The following is a 21,351-nucleotide window of genomic DNA, read 5'->3' on the forward strand; positions in this document are numbered from 1 at the left end:
AATTGAGAGATGACTTAAAGCTTAAACTGTTGTCACTTTCTATGGAAGCGATTCTGTAGGATAATTAAAAATAAAAGTCAAAATCATAAATGCTTTTTCATTTTCAAAATGAAGCTGCATTTTTTGACACAAAATTAAAATGAGAAAACAATCCACCAAAATGCTTTTTCATTTTTTACTTCAACATTGATTATTCTGTAACTGAACTAAAATGATAAAGAAAATGGTATTTGACATCTCTCAGCGTCTGCCCTAAAGACCTCCGTCTGCAACATGTGGGCTTATTTTACCGTGTCTGAGACCAACGACTCACTCGCTCTTTGCAAAATGTGTTCAACGGAAGTGTCACAAAGAGGGTCAAAGGTCAAGCTTTAACACCACAATCTCACAAGCTATTTGAAAATTCACCACCAGGATGTGTGGAAAGAATATGAAGCTGCTGTCATTGCTGGTGCTTACCACAGTTTTAGGGGCCACCAGAAAAAATTACAAGATTTAAAGTTGTTGATTTACAAAAAAAAGTCGTAAACTTAAGAAATTAAAGTGGAGGTGAGCATACAGAGCAGCAAGTGAACGCCACGCAGCAGCAGAGCAGACGGACTAAACTTAAAGGTGAGTTGAATGTTTATTGATAACGTTTCAAATGCTTGGAAGCTCCTTTGTTTAGGATTTCTTAATGTTTTATTTATTGATGGATGGTTTGCAGGATCTCTTCAGCCGTTGATGAAGCCGTTGGTGTCCCTGCAGATGTCCACTTCAATCCTTTCTTCCTCCACCAAAGACCTGGGGCCTCATTTATAAATGTTGCGTACGCACCAGGGCTCCAGACTGCGACCATTTGGTCGCAAAATGCAAACTAAATTTGCGACCGAAATTTTTGAGTGTGCGACTGAATTTTACATCCAGTCGCACATGTGCTACCAGTAAATTTGCCTCCCCCACCCTCCGTATTTTTTATACATTAAACGTGGAAGGGACACGTCAATGATCAATGAAGTAATCAATAAGATGCGAGCGCACACACACGCAGACACACACTCGCGCACATACTCATGAAACGCGAGCACACACTCGCGTGATGCCCGTCTGTGAGGCGGCCACTGCGTGTGAGAAGAATAGGGAAAGCCACTGTGAGTGGCTAAAATATGTGGAGGGGGAGGGGCCTAGAGATAATCGAGTGCGCGTAAACATCTGTGGGAAGGAAACGGAGACAAATATCATCACAACCTGATATGTGCGTCTGAGCTATGAGTAAAAGAACTATTGATTCGTTCTTCCGACCTGCGGCTAGTGACAGTGTACCAGTGCCAGAGTGTACAGCAGGGGTCTCAAACTCGCGGCCCGTGGGCTATTTGCGGTCTCCAAGATGATATTTTGCGGCCCCCGCCTTAATATTCATTTGTGGGCGTTTCCCGGACTATTTATGGGCAACTATGGGCGTGTCATGAAGCCACAAAAGCTGCGCTGTATTTAGAATCGGTTGTGATTTATTAAGGGAAAGATGCGTAGGATGTGCGTGCGCACGGTTTTATAAATCTGAATACTTCTGTGCGTACGCACGTCCTATGTTTCATCCGTACGCCACTTCTGACGCAAATCCTACGCAAAGTTTTATAAATGAGGCCCCAGGCCACCAAACAGATGAGTTAGCTCTCTCTCTGCATTTTGTGAGCCCTTGGTGTCCTGCATGAATTTTCTTCAGGATCTCTCCCCTTTCAGACTTAGGAATGACAATTCTACAGCCACGGATGAGAAGGCCGTTGGTCTCTGCCAGCTCGTTTTTAACTTTCATGTAAGCTCGGACGTGTGTTGGAACCTTTTCTTTGTATTCTGGCCAGCCTTTTCTTACCAGCTCGATGACGGTTTGAAGTTCACTGTCTTTGGCTGTGGCTGCTCTGATGCCATCTATACGACTCTGAGAGGCAGGAATGCTTTGAACTACCGTGGCTACATAACATTCAACCTCGCTGTGCATATCTGTGGGCTCTCTGGTACAAGCCTGAGGACAACGTGACAGGGTGTCTGCAACGACGAGGGTCTTGCCTGGTACATAGACAGCCTCTGGGTTGTACCTCATGAGCCGCATGAGAAGGTGTTGACATCTCAGAGGAACGTCATCTAAGCTACGGCTGTTCACCAGGGGCACTAAGGGTCTGTGATCGTCTCCAGCCTGAATCGATCCAAACCGCGCAAATACTTATCAAACTTCTCACAGGCCCACACGCTGGCTAGACATTCCTTCTCGATTTGAGCATATCTAGTCTTAGCCTCTGATAGGTGACGGGAGCAGTAGGCAACTGGCCTCCACTCCTCTCCATGAAGCTGGAGTAGTACAGCGCCTAGCCCATAGCTGCTGGCGTCTGCGGAAACCGCCGTCTGCTTTGTTACATCATAGAAGGTGAGAACCGGGGCTGTTGTTAACATGACCTTGATGTTTTTGAATGCTGTCTGTTGTGAAGGACCCCAGGTCCATGCATTCTTTGTTCTAAGGAGATCGAAAAGGGGTTGTCCGACCGTTGCTAGTGAAGGGATGTACTTGCCCAAGTAATTAACCATGCCTAACACCCGTTTCAGTTCCTGAACGTTTTGAGGTGGGGTTAGCTGGTTAATTGCCTCCACTTTCTCAGGGTCTGGCCTTACTCCTGACTTATCGATCAGGTAACCCAGAAACTTTAACTGGCTCTGCCTCAAGGAGCATTTCTCTTTGTTGAGTTTAAGGCCTGCTGAATCGATTTGACGTAGGACCTTTTCCAAACGTGCGTCATGTTCTTCCATGGTGGCTCCATGCACCAAGATGTCATCCATAAAGACTTCGATACCCTCCAAACCTCCCAGAGTTTCCAGCATTTTACGTTGGAAAATTTCTGGCGCACTGGTGATGCCAAATGGCAGCCTTTTAAAGCAGTACCTGCCAAATGGTGTTATAAAGGTTGTCAACTCGCAGCTATCTGGGTGCAGGGGAATCTGCCAGAACCCGCTTGCAGCATCTAGAGATGAAAACACCGTGGCACCACTCAACTTAGAGGTTATTTCATCTGATGTTGGAAGAATGTACCGCTCTCTTTTCACCGACCTGTTGAGTTTAGTTAGGTCAACACAGATCCTGGCTTTGCCTGTATGTTTCTTTAAGACTGGCACCATTGGAGCGCACCATTCTGTCGGTTTTATTACGCGTTTAATAATGTCATTCTGCTCCATCCTTAACAGCTCCTCTTTCACTTTCTGTAGCATGGGGAACGGTACACGCCTTGCTGTGTGAACTGCGTGTGGCACAGCACCTTCTTTTAATTCAATTTTAACTGGAGCCGTTTTTAAAATACCGTTCTCCCCAAAGGGCTGACTGCCAGCAGTTTGTTCATTTGTATAGTTTGCGATCTCATCTACTCTTTTCACGAGGTTCATCAATGCAACCAAGGCAGGACAGTTCTCCTCCGGGACTGTCTAGTGGGAGGTCAGGTGGATGTAACACCTTTCCTGTGTCGAGGGCTTGAAATGTGTCCTCGTTTATAATATTGACATCAGCCCCTGTGTCAATCTTAAATTGGACAGGAACAGATTTAACTTGGAGCAACACCGTCCATGCTTCAGACTTTTTTCCTTTTGCATCGCATATGGAGCCGAGAAAGTAGGAGGTCTGCTCCCCTTCCTCTGCTTGTGACCTCGTTCACTGACCTGCTGCTGCGACATGCTCTGGCCCAATGCCCCTCTTGTGGCAGTTATGGCACTTGGCTTTTGAAGCTGGACATTTCTCCTCCCCTCTGTGTGGCAACCTTCCACATCTTCCGCATTTCTTCACAGGTTCCCCCCATTCACTGTGTGCGTTTGACTTGCCTGGTTTATGCTGTTGTCCCCAGTTTGTGTTTTTATTTCTGTGCCGTACCTCTTGAACCGCCGCCGCGTCCCCTTGCAGACTCACTTGTGCTGCGACCTCTTCTGCTTGCCGTACAGTCTGAACTGTGAGCGCCAAAGTTAAATCCGACATCACCTGTAGCCTGCGTGAGAGCTCTTTATCCTGGATCCCCACCACGTGGTCACGGATGTGCTCCTCTCTGGCCGCTCCGAAGTCACAGTGGTCTGACAGTTCATAGAGTGCTCGGATAAAACTCTCTGCTTTCTCCCCTGTCCGCTGCACGCGCTGGTGAAAACACGCTCTTTCGTGGATCACATTCCTCCGCGGGAAAAAAAAGTCGTCGAACTTTGCTAGGACAACCTCGATTTTGTCTCTGTCGCTCTCCTCGTTAAATGTAAAAGACTTAAAAATATTCTCCGCTTCAGCGCCCATTGCGTAGATGAGGCAGCTCACCTGCACCGTCCCCTCATCCTTGTTGAGTTTTGTGGCGATTCTGTATCGCTCGAAGCGCTGTCTCCAGTTCGGCCATTCAGTCGGCTTATCAAAGGGAAAGTTGGCGGGCGGATTAAACTTAGCCATTTCGCTCAGTTCTTTGTCTTCTTACTCCGTATTCGACGTTGGTTCTGTCCAGGTCACTTCTGACACCATGTGGAATGACAAGTGGCAATAGTTCGGTGGTTAACAGCAGACACTTTATTAACACTCTCCAGACACGCATGTCAAACTCGACTGCCGTAGATCACACTGTCGTAAATCACACTGTCGCACAGTGTCGTGCACAAACAATTCTGAGCTGCATCATTATTACATGACAAAATGTGCAGAAATGAAAAGACACACAAGAGTCTGCATGAATTTTCAAACCTTTTCCAAAAGGGGAGAGGTGGAGAAACACGACCTGTTAGGCTCTGTGGCTGTCCTCTCTCTGTCCTCAAGGCTAAAGGGCTTTTTTATTATCCAGTAAGGGAAGATGTAAACATACTAGATACGTCATTAGAATGGTGTGTTTTTGTCTAGTCTGCATTGCAGGTGTTGTGGCTCCATAAACACTCCAGTACAGAAAGAAAACAGAGACTAAAGTCCAAAACAGGCCTACTGGTGACCTTGGTACCTATTATCTGTTACTGAAGGCAAGAATCAAGCAGATTTCTGCAATACAATATACATGAATATATAGAATCCATTAAATGCAGAATAACAAGAACATAGAAAATATAATAGAACCCCTGTCATGCATAATGAAAAGATAATGGAAAATATTATGGAACCCCTGTTCACCTCAACACCACCTCTGCATTTATATTTATTTCCATTAATCTCTTCTGGTCCTCCAGACTCCTTAGACATTTTCTCCAATGATCACAGAGTTTATTGATGCTTGAAAAAAACCCAAAGTCCTGTAAACGTATAAAATTCTCTTTGTTATGTTTGTGTCTCTGCAGTTCTCCCCCAGCATTGGATGACTGAAGAGGAAGATCTCTGCAACCAGCAGAGGAACTTCAGAGTGGAACAGGAGGAACCAGAACCTCCACAGATTCAAGAGGAACAGGAGGAACCAGAACCTCCACAGATTAAAGAGGAACAGGAGGAACCAGAACCTCCACAGGTTCAAGAGGAACAGGAGGAACCAGAACCTCCACAGATTAAAGAGGAACCAGAGGAACTCTGCATCAGTCAGGATGAAGATCATCTTCATCTGAAGCAGGAGACTGATACCTTGATGGAGATTCCTACTTATGAGGAAGATGAGAACAGTGAAGCAGATCTAAACAATCAGCAGAGCTTTAATGTAACTGATAGTCAGGATGAAGAAGGAAACCAACATGAAGAATCAACATCAACTACAGATGAAGAGACAGAATCAACATCAACTACAGATGAAGAGACAGACCCACAGAACAGAGATCAGAGGAAGAGGAGGGACAGAAGTCATGTCCAAAGTGTGGACAGCTCTCACATGTCAGCAGGTCAGTGTGACTCTGATCTTCATCTCCACACTATCGGTATGTTCACTTCAACAACGGTTCTATCTTGAGCTTCAAGCTCTCCAAACATGCAGTCCATCAACAGCGTGTCCTGGAAGAGTCTCTTCTGTCCCTTCCAGTTGAAAAGACAGAAGACATTGTTGGTCAGTGCAGCCCACAACATTCTTCAAATCATATGATCTTAGTTAGTCCCTCCAGCTAACGACAAACAGGAAACCTTAACAGATCAAAGAGAAAATTGTTAGCAGATAAAAAAGTCCAATCTGTTTTGTCGTCTGTGGTTCTAAGTTTGTAGTTCAGTTCTTTTCAGCAGATTTCTCTGTCAAACCCAAAATCCATCTAAACCTCTTTGATGTCTCCATGTCTCCAATTCCAGACATTCAGACAGATTCTATTTCCAAAACTACATTTCAAGCTAAAACCCAAAGACAGGGTCCTGCTCATGGATCTGCAGACAGAAAAGATTCAAACCTGAACACATCAGTGAAAAACTGCTTAGTGTCAGAATTGTTCTCCATCTTTTCTGGACTGATTCTTCCTCCAGTGCAGCTTCATCTTCATCAAACTGCTCCTCATTGGTGGGTGGAAACACAACAGGGAGGTTTTTCTGTGTCCAGTTCAGCTCCAGGAATGTTCAGGCTGTTTAATCTCAGTGATTTCAGTTCTGCGGAGATTTGCTTCACTTCCATAAGAACCTCAGCAGCATCAGGATCATTTTGTTGATGGTTTGTCTGTGGAATGACATTTCATACTCATATCTTCAGTGGAGATCAAGAGTCTGGAACCTTTAACACTAAAAGAACCATTTGATCCAGTTTCTTCTAGACCAAAACCCAACAAGAACCACAAAGTTCCACTTCACTGTTTAACAAATTCTTTTTATTTCTGTTTTTCTGACTGTTAAGACCATCATTTATCAAATGTAGCTTTCAAAAATGTAAAAATAAGGAATTATGACAGTTTTATTAGAACTGTCATGAGATGAAATCTTTGTGTGATTAATCAATCATCACCTGTTATTAAGTAATTTAATGAATCTATTTTAATATAACCCTAATAATTGCTGAAAAAAGCCTGATTTTGAGGTATATTTATTGAAATCTGTGACATTTTGGTGAAGGAAAATATCAAGTTACAACTAAAGCAGCTTTTTAAAATTGTTCTTATCATATTAGACTTCCAACCTCTATGTTTACACCAACAATGAGTATTTTCTTAACCTCCATAAACTGTTGCCGGTGAGATGACAGGCGCAGAGATGAGGGCCCATCTGTGGATGAAACGTGAGCGAGTGCACACGAGTGTTGCACATGTTTATGACTGCACAGCTGTTTCTTTGGTCATGTCAGTCATTTTGCATCTAATGAATGAAATGATTGAGATTTCACTCCGGTGTTTTCGGTTCATTGACGTGTCTTGCAGTTGAGAAAATGGATTCAGGTCTTTCTATTTCATTCCAGAAACCAAGCAAATGAGCTATTTATCTGAGGGCTACATGCTATGTATCCCATCATGCATCACACTTGTCCCATAATGCAAGTCAGGTCCATAAATATTGGGACAGAGACTTCACAGCGCAAAAGCCCCCAGAACCAGGAGATATATTTGTCTGGATATCCTCAGAATTACCCCATACCTTGTGATATCTACGGTGGATACTCTCCGGACATGACTGTTTCTAAGTTCATGTCTATGTTCATATGCTCCATATCAACTCCGAGTATGGGACACTTTTCTTCTGATAGAATCTGGAGATGAGATTCTAGATATGAGATGCGTCACTAGTGATATGCAAGGTCAGGATATTTCCAGATTCTATCCATGTCAAATCTGTTGATATCTGATGTTTGTATATCAGTCATATCTGATGTTAGGATTTGGAACATATGGCCAGCAGACATATCTGAAGAACAAACACCAGTGATATCCGAGGTCAGGATATTTCAAGATACCAGTCATCTCAAAAATATATATAAAAATTAAAGGTGACAGAAAACCGGTATTACTCAAAAATATTTTATTACAAAATAAATAAATAAGTCAAAAACCACAGACAAACATGTATCCTTTTTTTTTCTTCTGCCAGATAGCAGCTCTTGACTGGTGGTAGGTTTCTTTCAGTAAAGCCAGCTGAGTGTCTAATGCGTAATTTTGGCTCAATTCCACTCTTCCGGTTTTCATCCCAGGCTTTTTGGCATTTCAGCATCACCCTGGTTAGCCTAGTGAAGCGCCACTTTGGCGAGGCTTGATAATAAGATGGTTTGTCCTCGTCACTTTCCTCGTCGCTGACATAGTTTGCATTGGCTCCTTTTATATATGACAGATCCTCTAGATTGAGAATCTTCTCATAAATTTTGAGCCTCTTTTTGAAGAGCTGTGGACCAACAGGAAAGGAAAATATTATTTTAATTAGAGGAATATTCAAAATGTGCCATGCAGTGTCACAGTGGCTTATCTTAATTATCCATTGTCAATGCTACATCGTTATTGTAACTTAGTGTTTGATCTTAAGACATGGAAACACTAAATGAGCTGTCCATCACACTAATACAATTGCCATCCTATCCCAAAAATCCCTGAAAAGAAAGTAACACTGAATACTTGACATTGAGTCTCTCGCATTATCTCTAACTTATGGCGAGTTTTGTAAATCCAACTTCATGTTGGTGCTTACTTCTAACTTGGTGGAAACTCCAATTTGGTTCCACATCTTTCACTGCTGCCGTCATCTCCTCATTGTGCGGTGTTCTGAAGCTAAAAAAAAAAAAGACAATATTTTATAACTGACTGGAGTTCTTGTCAAGTTTCCTAAAACAACAGTGAGAAACAAACATACTTGTCATCTGCCCGGACCTTCCACTGGAGCTGCTCTCTGAGGTTCTTGTGTATGTGATGGACAAGAATCTGAAAGAAAGAAGAAGTCTGTTACGTTACAGTAACATTGCTGTTCTGGCCAATGTTCTAGAATACAGGCACCGGCCCAACACAAAACCCCCCAGCAGCCGAGTGGCAAACTCAAGAACGCACGTAGCTTATAATGGAAATGAATAAAATGGAAATTAATAATCAGCACACAGTATTTTTTATTAAACACATAAACAAAGAACAACTAACTAACTAAATAGTTGTTGTAGAGTGAATATGTGTATGTGCTGAAACCCTGGTGTGTCAGCAGGGGGGTGTATAAGAAGGAGGGAGCGCGTGCAGCGAAAGAGTGTTGGGGGTGCGGTTCATGTTATGGATGGAGTGAAGGAGAACAGTAATAATAGAACGTTTACCCCAGAAGAAGGCTGATTGGTTCTTTATTAACCCACGCTGAGGGTCAGAACGGGGAGGTGAACCCCAAAGGAAGATCCGCCAACGTTTTCCGACGACTGTCAGAAAGAGAAAAGTCATCGCAGGAAAGGTTCAACATAGGCTAAACATGAACAACCTTTTTTAAAGTGCAAAAAAAGTGAACACGTGTTTGTCTGTTTGGCTGCTTTAGTGGCTCGTGCTGCTGCTTTTATTTGTCCGTCTTCGTGTTGCGTGACCGGAACACCACACGTTTACCTTGTCAGCTTTCAGTGAGGATCTTAACGGGGGACGATGTTTCCTGCCGCACTGAATTCCTGCTCCCATGGAGATACACAGGCCCACGGCGGTCGCTGCAGCGGGGGAATCGGGAGGGAGTGACGCCACGGCCGCCCCCAACACCTAAAAGAAACCTAATTGACATGGTGCACAGGGTGTCCAACATTAGTCCATAACCGCACGAGAATACGCAATAATTAGCAAAGAGGAATATGTTTATAGTTCAAATCACCATATGCAGTCCTGTAACTTCAAATAAATAAATCAAAGTGTGGGTCAGCGGTGATGACGTCCCGTGGGTGATGATGCGGTTTTACGGTCTGACACCGAATCCCAGGAGAAGCTACTAGGCTGCGCGGATGATCCATGATCCATACGGATCACAGGCCCCAGTTCTACGTGTGCAGCGGACCCCCCCCCCCCCCCCCCCCTCCACACACTTCATTGAATCTGTACGGTCACGTCCTCTGCTGTTTACCCCGTTAAAGTCGCTGCTCGACGTGATGACGTTTCTGGGTTACTTGAAGTTTTATACAAAAGCGAAGTTTTTCAGCACAAAATAGTTATACACACTGAAGATACGTACAGAAACTTCGAGGGGGGGGGGGGTCGTATCCGGTTTCCTTGTAGCTTCTTCTTGGTTTTTCCCACGTCGTCCAGCCTCTGTGATTCTGTTTATATTGCTTCAGATGAATGCTCCTTTCCTGAAAAAAGGGAAGGATGTGGGTTATTTTTGCTATTTAAAATGGCCCCCGGAATTGCTTAAATATAACCCCGTAGCATCCAAGCCCCGAATATAAACATGCCCATTAGATCAAAAGTTTTACCTGGGGCCTGTTGCACAAAAGTAGGATAAGGGATTAAGCCAGGATATCTTGGTGATCCTGGCTCAATTGATCCCCAATCCGGTTGCACTAAAGCTGGATAGGGGGCAGGAGGATATGTTATGGTATAAGTTACCATGGAGATTTATTCTGTGGAGCTAGCCTGCTCCAGACCAGGCTAAATTCCAGGATCTATTTAATCTCATCCCTAATGTCAGTCAGCAGTTGCCACAAATGGAAACCAATAGATATTTCACTGCTCACTGTACATTGTTATCACATATAACTAGACCCACTGTCATTATTTAAACGTTTGTGATCATTAATTTCAATCATTTTGGATAAATAATGAGTTTTAGATGATGTTGCTATCATTAGATAATTTACAGTTTCCCATAGACTATAAGGCTATATGTAAAATGATAGAACATTAGGGTCACAGAGGGAAAAAAAGACAAGTCATAATATTGTAACCAGTTGTTTTAAAGGAGGACAGTTGTTAAAATGACAGATGTGGGGCATTTCCTGAAATTGTCCTTCAGTATGGTTTCATAAACGAAGACATGCTGATGTGCCAGAATATGAAGTATCACATTGTCATAACTATCAAAACTGTAAAAAGAATATGTTGCTTTTCTGCAGAAAGAACCAGCCTCTTAAATTTATGACTTTATCCTTTTTCCTCAGTGGGGCCCTAGTACTCTGTCATATAAAATAATACACATTCAATATGAATATAGAAACACAATGTGTAACATTATGTTCCTTTATTAAATAAGGACAAAACAAAGCAGGTAAACTACACTCAAGAAACGTTCACTTTGAATAAACATAAAAAAAAATATGGAAATGATTTCCACATGATTAGATAGCGTTACTTGAACAAAAATGAATCATATTGATCCAACTTAATGTACTTAGGTTCAAACTAATAAATTTAAGTTGATTCAATCTAAATACTACAGTTGGACCCAACTTTAAATTAATATTGTTGCTCACTCTCAAAAGAAAGAAGTTGATCTAACTTAATTGAATCCCTTCAATTGGTCACACCTCATTAAATTAAGTTTATTCAACTTAAATTTGTATGACTACCCAACACAGTTTATGTTGATATAACTACATATACATCTGACATTGATAATGTTTTCCAAAGTTACAACCAATGGGTCTTTTAATTTTCACAGCTAAGACATGAATTATGCAGCAAAGTCCCACATCACAAGACAGGAGCTCAAATAATGTGAATTCTGTCTTAAGTTTTGTAACATTAACACTTTGCCGCACAAAGGGGTTGGTCATCATCCTCTCCCCCACTCTTAACTCGTGGTGCAGAAAAATAAATAAACATAACAGCTTAAATCACTAGTTAAAACATAATAAAACAGCTAGACAATAAAACCCATGGACAAAAACTCACACTTAGACCCTAATCTGCCCAGATAGACAAAGAAAATGGTATCCCACAATTCCTTGCGATTACTAATGTATCTAATTAAATGGTATCATGTTGGATCAACATGATTGAAATTAGTAACTTTTAAATGGATTATTTTGATGTACGATCGACATGATTATTCACGTATGATTTACAAACATAACATTTTCTGGTTGAAATGACAAGTTACATTTTCTTAAAATTAATTGGCTGGTAATTATGGCCCGCAGCAGCAGTCACTGACTACAAGGACCATATTGTTTTCGCAGTTGGAACGACTTTGCCGCCTTTCAGCGAGAATGTCACCCCCGCCGCATGCTCGAAAAGTCACCAAAACGTGCACACACCTGGGATAAATTGTAAATGAATTTTCCACAAAGTCAACGTCACCCCCCCGAAGACGATGACATCACGGCCAGCGATCCCGTCAAAAAAATGAATGGGCCGAAAATCGCGTATGGGGCCGAACAAAATGTACTTCAAAATACAGTCACGAAACCAAAACACACTTGTCGGGGATATCCCAAAGATGTTTTGAAATCATTATGGGACGGCCACACGATCTACGGCTTGGCGGCCGTTCTGTGGCGAACTCAGATAAATGGCAATTTTCGTGTTTTTTGACAATATGGGAAAACGACACGTTCGAGTGATTTTCATGAAATCGCACACACATGCCTAGACCATGATTCTACAATAACCAAAGAAGTTTCGTTGACCTTTGACCTTGGCAAGGAGCGCCCATCTTGAATTTTACAAAAAAAGCACCTTTAGTAACGGATACAACTGAAAACTCGTCCTAGGGATTTTTATCGATCTTCTTGAAACTCGGGCATCAATGGCAAGCTACTGTGGACAAAATGTTGGAATTAGAAATTGTAGAATTTGAACGGCGTGCGCATGGCGAATTCGCAACTGTGATCTGTGGCGGGGTCTATTTGAGTGAACCGTGAGCGCGCACCTATCAAGGATTGGTTTCACCTGGCTTAATGAATCCGTGTCTGCTCATCCTGGCTTGGTCTTTGTGCAACCAATTAAGCCTGGGCGCACATGTTTTGGCTTCATTGAGCTCAGTTTAGTCATTTATCCAGGATGTCTTAATTCTACTTTTGTGCAACAGGCCCCTGAACTTATCGGCTCGGCCGGGTCACTGCCGCAGAATCCCGGATCCTCTGAGGTCTCGTTGCTGTGAGGACGCGGTCGGCCTCGCTTACTAGAAGGTGTGCGCGCAACACAGTCCTCCATGGTCCTACGGTCAACTTTTATTCTTTTTTTCCGTCTTCATCTTCGGACCTACCACTGCCATTGTTTTCAAACAGATTACGTCATGGCGGTGTGGAGTGCTGTAACTCAACAGCTGATTGGTCGCGTTGCAGAATGTGACCAATCAAATTTCACTTTACTGGAGTCTGGGTAACACGTCACGGTTGTTCGTTCTCCTCGTGGTATATTGCTGCTTCGAGCATTTTTTTGTTTTGTATGTTGCATTTGTTCAATAAAATATATATATATATATATATATATATATATATATATATATATATATATATATATATATATATATATATATATATATATATATATATATATATATATATATATATATATATATATATATATTGCGGCTTCGAAACTACTGAAGACGTTTTGATCCCGGCAGTATTTTGGGAAGAGGCTGGAGTGTGACCCAACAATCTATGATAAATAAAAAAATGAAAGAAGTTTCTTTTAAAATCATTCACAAAATTTTCCCCCACTAACCAATTCATGCTAAGATACATAAAAAAATTGATCCTAACTGTCCTTTTTGCAAAGAGCATCCAAAAGCAATTAACCATCTTTTTTGGAATTGTACTGAAATTAGAATTTTTTCTGTTTACAATTTATCAGAAATTATATTCACCCCTACTTCACTCTGAAATTTGAATATATAATTGTTGGCTTGTATAATAAAAACTTTGACTCAAATAAAAACTAATAATTAATCTTATTATTATATTTGGCAAATAGTATATTCATAAATGCTAATTTTATTCATCTTCTACCCCCCCCCCCCCCCTTGTTAATCAAACAAATAGAAATGTATCTCCGCAACATCTCTAAAAGCCTTAAGAAAGCTGTTTGTATGAAAGTTGTGGAAACCTGAATGTTTTTGTGTAAAATGCATGTAAGATGTATGCTCTCCTGGCTGTACTTACATTTTGTACAATAAAGTAAAAAAACTGTCTTCACCCACTCCCTGAAAACATTTAAGCCACTAAACAGAGCAGCAGTTATCATTGATTTCTTACTAAAAATGATCCTAAAGTTTTTTAAAAGGTTTCTTATGTCTTTTAATATGTGATACTGTTTTACAAAACATCACAAAAGACTTTTCTGCCACTTGATACATGCTCAGGGAGAAATTGGCTGTTGAAAATGTCAAAAGTTGTTGTATGCCCGAAGTGCCACTGTATTAATCAAACTTGGGTTGCCTTGTCGATACTTTTCACACCTGTTTTTAAACAATTGTGGGAAAATATAAGTGCAGAGCAAACTCAGCATTACAGATCAGTAATTCATGTGTGTCACAATGTGTAATTCAAATTTGTCACAAACAATATATGTCTGGAAAATATATGTGCTTTTGAAGTATCTTGTGCACATAAATTGCTAGGCATGGCACTTATCAAACAAGTGATACATTTAATATCCAGAGACAATACATGTCCTAATGCAGTATCGCCTTTGCACACATCACAAAATACGGTGTAGGTACCAAAACCGTTCGGCCTGGAACTTCCATTCGGGGTCCTTTCGATTGAGTATGACGTCACACTACGACATCTGCCTGGGCTCTACGTATTTTCATTTCACGTTCCCTATTGTAACCTAAAGGAGTTTTCCCTCATAAATTGTGTCTGACAATGTTCTTTGTCATTTTTATAAAGACATGTTGTCACAATCCGCTCATTATTCCAGTTTAAGTTCAGCTGTGGCTGACAATTTTGTCTGCACGGCTAAATGTTGCACTTCCGGGTCCGTTCTGTCAATAATAAAGCAATGGGTTCACAGATTAAAAAAACTATAAGAGAACATGAATTCAATAATAATCATAACAATAATAAAGGCACGTTTCGAATACAATCTCGCTCTATCTCGCAGCTCTGTTCGTTTACAACAGACGTCATAATATTTTCTTCTATGGTAGTATAAAATTGTCCAGACCAATCACTGTTTGACACGTCATCAGACCAACATACAGCCAATCACATAATGTGACGTCAGCACTAGTCAAAGGACCCCGAACGGAAGTTCCAGGCCGAACGGTTATGGTACCTACAGCGGCAATGGTAATTACGGAGGATATGCACCAGAAATGCTTCAACACTTAGATAAGTACAGATACTACAGGATATTTACCTTCTTCAGTATCTTTACTCCAGATATTTCCAGATTTGACTTCAGGTCATATTCGGAACTTGGATATGACCAAAATAAGACACAACCAGTATCTTCTGCCCGGATATCTTCAGATATGCTGCATGTCTGGATATGCACCAGAAATGCTTCAACACTAAGATAAGAATACACTACAGATACTACAGGATATTTACCTTTTTCAGTATCTTTACTCCAGATATTTCCAGATTTGACTTCAGGTCATATTCGGAACTTGGACATGACCAAAATAAGACACAACCAGTATCTTCTGCCCGGATATCTTCAGATATGCTGCATGTTTGGATATGCACCAGAGATGCTTCAACACTTAGATAAGTATACACTACAGATACTACATGATATTTATCTTCTTCAGTATCTTAACTCCAGATATTTCCAGATTTGACTTCAGGTCATATTCGGAACTTGGATATGAGCAAAATAAGATACAACCAGTATCTTCTGCCCGGATATCTTCAGATATGCTTCATGTCTGGATATGCATCAGAGATGCTTCAACACTTAGATAAGTATACACTACAGATACTACATGATATTTATCTTCTTCAGTATCTTAACTCCAGATATTTCCAGATTTGACTTCAGGTCATATTCGGAACTTGGATATGAGCAAAATAAGATACAACCAGTATCTTCTGCCCGGATATCTTCAGATATGCTTCATGTCTGGATATGCATCAGAAATGCTCCAGATTCTTTATATATTTAAGAAAGTATCGCCAACAGATATTTACCGATTCTGTCTCTTTTCGCGCAGTGCTCATTGTCAGCATTTGTGGATTTGAATCGAAGATGTGTTCCGCCACGGCTAATGTTTTTAGCACATATTGGCCTAATGCTAACCCTTCTTGCAGCCAAGAAAGAAGCACTGGCCGCACGGATTTAAAAATCACGAGCGAGCAGGCCCTTAATTAGAGCTGTGACGGTGCCGGATTTTTGATCACTGCTGTGATGCACCACCAGGGGGCGCTGTGTCGCGGTTAACCACAGCCGCCAACTCCCCCCCCCCCCCCCCCCCCAAAAAAAAAAAAAAAAAAAACACAAAATCCCCCAGCGGCTGCATCAGAAATACATACAATTACAACGAAGTATTCTTTATTGGGAGCCGGTTTAGCTCATGCTGGATTGCGGCGCCTTCCGTCCGTGAAACCAGGGTTCGACTCCGGGCTGCTCCCTGTTCCCTTCTCTACTTCTTTGGCGGTCCCAAGCCCGGTTGCTTTGAGAGGGTTGCGTCACGAAGGGCATCCGGCGTAAAACGTTGCCAAGTTTACCATGCGACTCGTTCGCTGTGGCGACCCCTGATGGAAAAAGCCAAAAGAGAAACAACAACAACAACAACGAAGTATTCTTTATTAACAAATAACAGTAACAACTAACTACTACCTATTGAACTAATGAACCAACTATGTTGTAGATTGACTGTGTAGGACTAGAAGGAAGAAGCGCGCACACTCGACGTGTGTTAGGGGTGCGTGTTGATTCTTCACCACATGTGAGGCTTCACCTGTGCTCTCTGGTACAGACATCTTCTCAGAATATTATCTATTGCCCAGTAATAAACAGACTGCAGACACTTTGTCACCTTCCTGGCAGCCATGATGCCTGACACCCATGAAGAACGCGGGGCAGGAGGCTCCGCGTTAACAAAACATGTAGTGATATTCATGGAAATCTAACAGCCCGCGTTCATGTTCGAGAGACTGATATAAAACCCCCCCCAACACAAATCCTCCCGGGCGGCCGTGTCGCGCACTTAAGAACGCACGCAGCTTAATGGAAATAAACAATTAGAACGCAGTAAATTTGTCGTACTTCCTCGCAAGACAGAAACTTCTTTTGTAGAATCAGGATGTGTGTGTGCTTCTACGACAGCCCCGCGCGCGCAGGCGGTGGGACGAGGAGAGAAGGAGAAGACTGATAAAAGGTTTCCCATAGAAACCCTTGAAGTCTGAACACAGGACTAGCAGAGAAAGTAAATTATCAGCAAAGATGAATGTGTTTAATGTGTTTATTATAGTTCCAATTAGGGCTGCGCGATATGAGCTAAACTTGCGATATGCGATATGAGTGATCAATGTTGCGATAACGATATTATTTGCGGTATATAAACAAATAGCAAAACAACCAAAAACATCATTACCATTTCATTGCAACCGTTTAAAAATTATACTCCAAATGACCCTCGTTGACGTAGGAGGCAAATCTCTAACATAAAAAGGCTCATTTGATTGGTCAACAACGTGAAAGGGTCCATCCAATTGGTCAAATTCCTAAATGAATTTATTTGATTCGTTAAATGCTTCAAGCTGCCATAAGATTGTTGTAGCAGATTTAAGGTAACCATTTATTGCGATTTTTTGCTGACTTTTGCGATACGGAAATTGCACTGCTTGATATTGCAATAACGATAAATTTGCGGAATATTGTGCAGGCCTAGTTCCAATCATGCACCATATGCAAAACGTAAAAAAAATAAAATAAACTTTCAAAATAAAAGTGCGGTGATGCAGTGATGACCTCATCTCCGCGGTGGTGATGCGGTGATGCAGTTATCGTCACAGCTCTACCCTTAATAATAATAATCATAACAGTAATAAAAGCACATTTAGAAGATCGTCTCCTGCAGGTTCCTGCTGATTTTGCTGTTCCAGGACAGCTACAGCCCCATGAACAGCACTAACAGATTTCACCATGCTAAACTTTTGGCGTTTGCTGGTTGGACTAACACACACTGACATCATCCCCCCTCATCCCCTCTTGAAATGCTAACTGGAATTGAGTTTTGCAACACTATTCGCAGGGTGGATGTGACAACATAAATCCCCTCTTTGCCTTTTGGTTTTATTTATGACACAGAATAAGCGGTTTTTAAGTAGAAAATGAAAAAGTATTTTGAAGGATTGTTTTTTTTAATTTAATTTTGAGTCATTTGATGCAGTTACATTGTGAAAATGAAAAAGCATTTCTGTTAATCCATTATAATTTTCAAATTAGACATTTCTAACTGAATTTTGCTACACATTAACTAAAGAACTTTTTGAAAATGAAATTTCAAATATACGGAGCCCATGTCCTGACATAAAAAAACTAAAATACATCTCGTTCCCACAGATTATCTTTTTCCCACAAGATAATATTCTGTTCCCACGAGATAATATTCTGTTCCCTCGAAATGATTCATTTGTACGAACGAAATATTTAAGTCGTGTGAACGGAATATTTATTCACGTCATAAGTCATTCATAAACATAAATATGCTCTCCGTCCGACCGCAAAAGACGCTTTCAGCGGTAACTTCCATGTCTCTGTGACCCACATTCATTCAAGAAAGGAAAAAGAAAAACAAGAATGATCAATTTATTATTGAATATAAGATTTCTGATACCTCGGCTTGCTGCTTTGCCATATGACTCACCAGACATAGCTCCACCGCAGAGCTCTTTTGCTTGTCATGCCGGCATTCGGGCTGCTGGCTGGCCAGTAGACAGACAGCCAGCTGATATTGTAGTTTAGGGTCGAATACGAATAATAATACTCAGGACTTGTCTTTTATTAACATACTCTTTAGCAGTCGCTTTACATTCGAAGGCTATTGGGCTACATGCTAACTCCTAGCGGATCATTTTTCCTGTTATTCATAGACACGGATGTGAGTAATAGTTGGATTTACAGCAGATATCTTCACATTCACATCCTGGTAGGCTCTCCGACCATCTTGCTGCAAAAGCTGCTTTCTGCCGCTACTTCCGTGTCTCTGTGAGCATTTAATAGGGGTAAAAATAAAAGCAAGAATGATCAATCTATTATTGTCTCGATGAAAATCAGAAAAAATATCATAAGATTAGGCTGGCTGCTTCACCTACCGGACTGGCTGTGAACAATATCCCGTCATGCATCACGCATACCCAAGATGCATCTCGACCAGTCACGGTGTCCCTGTAACTGAAGTGTAACAACAAGACCAATGATTGCAAATTGCAAATTAAAAAAACATAGTGGTCCATGTTTGCATCTTCTGCAGCAGACAGATTTTTTGTCTCTATGTGATCCTGTAATGTCAGCAAAGCTGTGCAGACATCGCTGAAATATGTCATCTCTCTGACTGGAACACCACAGAGCGGGTATCTAGGAACACGAGTCGATTACCAGGGATCAGCCAATGTTTAGATCCCACCCACTTTCACTGATTGACAGACACTCATTCTGCTGGAAAAACTCTTCATGACATAAATAAGTCATTGTGAAAAACAGCAAAGTGAAATAAAAACAAAGCTACTTTGGAAAATATTGATTTAAAAATCAGAGTTTCTGAAAAAAAGACATACAATTATAATAACATTCAACATGATTAAAATGAATATTTTAAAATTCTGTTTTAAAATAATTAACTGATTCTTGAAGCAAAAGGAAATATGTTATAAAATGGCTAATTTAAATTTAGCCATTTTTTTTTTGTCCATGTTGACACATTTTTACCATATCAAATCAAATCAAATCAAACTTTATTTATAAAATAGCGCTTCTCATGCACTTTGTGCAGCTCGAAGCGCTTTAACACTAAAAACAGTAAACACACAACATTACAATAAAAACCCCAACCCACCCTTCACCCTTCCCACTCCCCTCCATTAAACCACATGACCCATGGCTCCCACGTACAATGAAATATGACTATGTAACTGTAAAAGAATGAATGAATAAATAAATAAATAAATAAATAAATAAATAAATAAATAAATAAATAAACAAGTATGGCTTAGCTCTGCTGTGAGGAAACAGTATCTGGGAATCCTTTCATACCAGGAGCCAGCCCGGCCACCGGAACATCGCCACAGTGCCCACCCAGACCGGGACAACACCAGGGTCCCCTTCACAGCCAAAAGCTGTAAAATTAGACCCCTGCCGCCCCAGCAAGGGCAACAACTGCAGCAACAACCGCTGACCAAGCCGGCAATCCCTGGAGGAAAAGATCCCCTCAAGAAACACTGGGGCTAAAATCATAAGATGCTAAAAATTAAAAACATAAAAAAGAAAAAACAAAAAAAAAACAAAAAAAAAACATAAAATTGAAAATAAGATCCATAAAATTAAAATAAATACATAAAATAGCCTATACTAAAACTAATAGAATAAATTAGCAGTTAAAATCAACTAAAAGCTAAATTAAAAAGGTGGGTCTTGAGCCTCTTCTTAAAAACCTCTACAGTCTCTGCAGCCCTGAGGCTCTCTGGCAGGCCGTTCCACAGGCGAGGACCGTGATGGCAGAACGAAGCCTCACCATAAGTTTTGGTCCTCACCTTGGGAACAACTAAGAGGCCAGTACCGGAAGACCTCAAGGTCCGCGAGGGCTCATATTTTAAAAGAATATCATTTAAATAAGAAGGCCCAAGACCATAAAAACATTTATAAACCATTAAAAGAATTTTAAAATCATTTTAAAATCAATCCTGAAACGCACAGGGAGCCAATGCAGCGATTTTAAAACCGGTGTAATGTGTTCCCGCCCTCTGGTCCTCGTCAGAACTCGTGCCGCTGAGTTCTGTAGAAGTTGTAAGTTTGAAAGAGACTTTTTGGGTAAACCAGAGAGCAGGGCATTACAATAATCTAAACGACTGAAAATAAAAGCATGCATTAGTACCTCTGTGCTAGCAAGAGAGAGGAATGGGCGGACTCTGGCAATGTTTTTAAGATGATAAAATCCTGTCTTAACGACATTTTTAATGTGTGGGATAAAATTTAGCTCAGAGTCAAAAAGTACGCCCAGGTTTCTCACACATTGAGAAGGTTTAAAATTATGAAGATGTGGTAAAATCATCTCTCTCTTGTCTTCAGGACCGATGATTAATACTTCAGTTTTGTCCTGGTTGAGCTGTAAGAAATTTTCTGCCATCCACAACTTTATATCTAAAATGCAGTTTAAAAGAGTGTTAACCGGTTCAAGGTCATCAGGAGACACGGCGATGTAAAGCTGTGTATCATCAGCATAGCTGTGAAAGTCAACGCCATGTCTCCTGATGACCTCCCCAAGAGGCAACATATACAAATTAAAAAGTATTGGCCCTAAAATCGACCCCTGGGGAACCCCACAACTTATTTCGTGGATTCTTGAAGAGCACGTATCCATACTTACATAAAAGTGTCGATCTGTCAGGTAAGAGTAAAACCACTTAAGAACATTTCCAGAAAGGCCCACTAGACTACTAAGTCTGTCTAATAAAATCTGGTGATCTACTGTAT

General features: G+C 41.1%; 2 protein-coding genes and 1 long non-coding RNA gene across 6 annotated transcripts in view; 1 reads left to right on the plus strand and 2 right to left on the minus strand.

Annotated features, from left to right (window-relative positions):
* LOC144988961 (NLR family CARD domain-containing protein 3-like) overlaps positions 1-21,351 on the minus strand; it is a 204,062-nt gene that overhangs the window by 94,706 nt on the left and 88,005 nt on the right. The gene's annotated exons all lie outside the window — the stretch shown is intronic.
* The window catches only part of LOC144989228 (uncharacterized), a 29,949-nt gene that overhangs the window by 744 nt on the left and 7,854 nt on the right, over positions 1-21,351 (plus strand). Inside the window, exon 2 of the mRNA XM_078941409.1 lies at positions 5,293-5,817. Within this exon, the coding sequence (XP_078797535.1) occupies positions 5,293-5,817 (525 nt within the window). The remainder of the gene's footprint in view (positions 1-5,292; positions 5,818-21,351) is intronic.
* On the minus strand, positions 8,331-20,752 carry LOC144989501 (uncharacterized). Its single transcript, XR_013653737.1, has 4 exons — positions 16,191-20,752; positions 9,995-10,112; positions 8,672-8,739; positions 8,331-8,589 (listed from the first exon to the last, which is right to left on the minus strand). It is a non-coding gene; the product is annotated as an uncharacterized LOC144989501 (long non-coding RNA).

Source organism: Oryzias latipes, chromosome 2 (assembly GCF_053564925.1).
Source record: "Oryzias latipes strain Hd-rR chromosome 2, Olatipes_Hd-rR_3.1".
Taxonomy (NCBI): Eukaryota; Metazoa; Chordata; class Actinopteri; order Beloniformes; family Adrianichthyidae; genus Oryzias; species Oryzias latipes.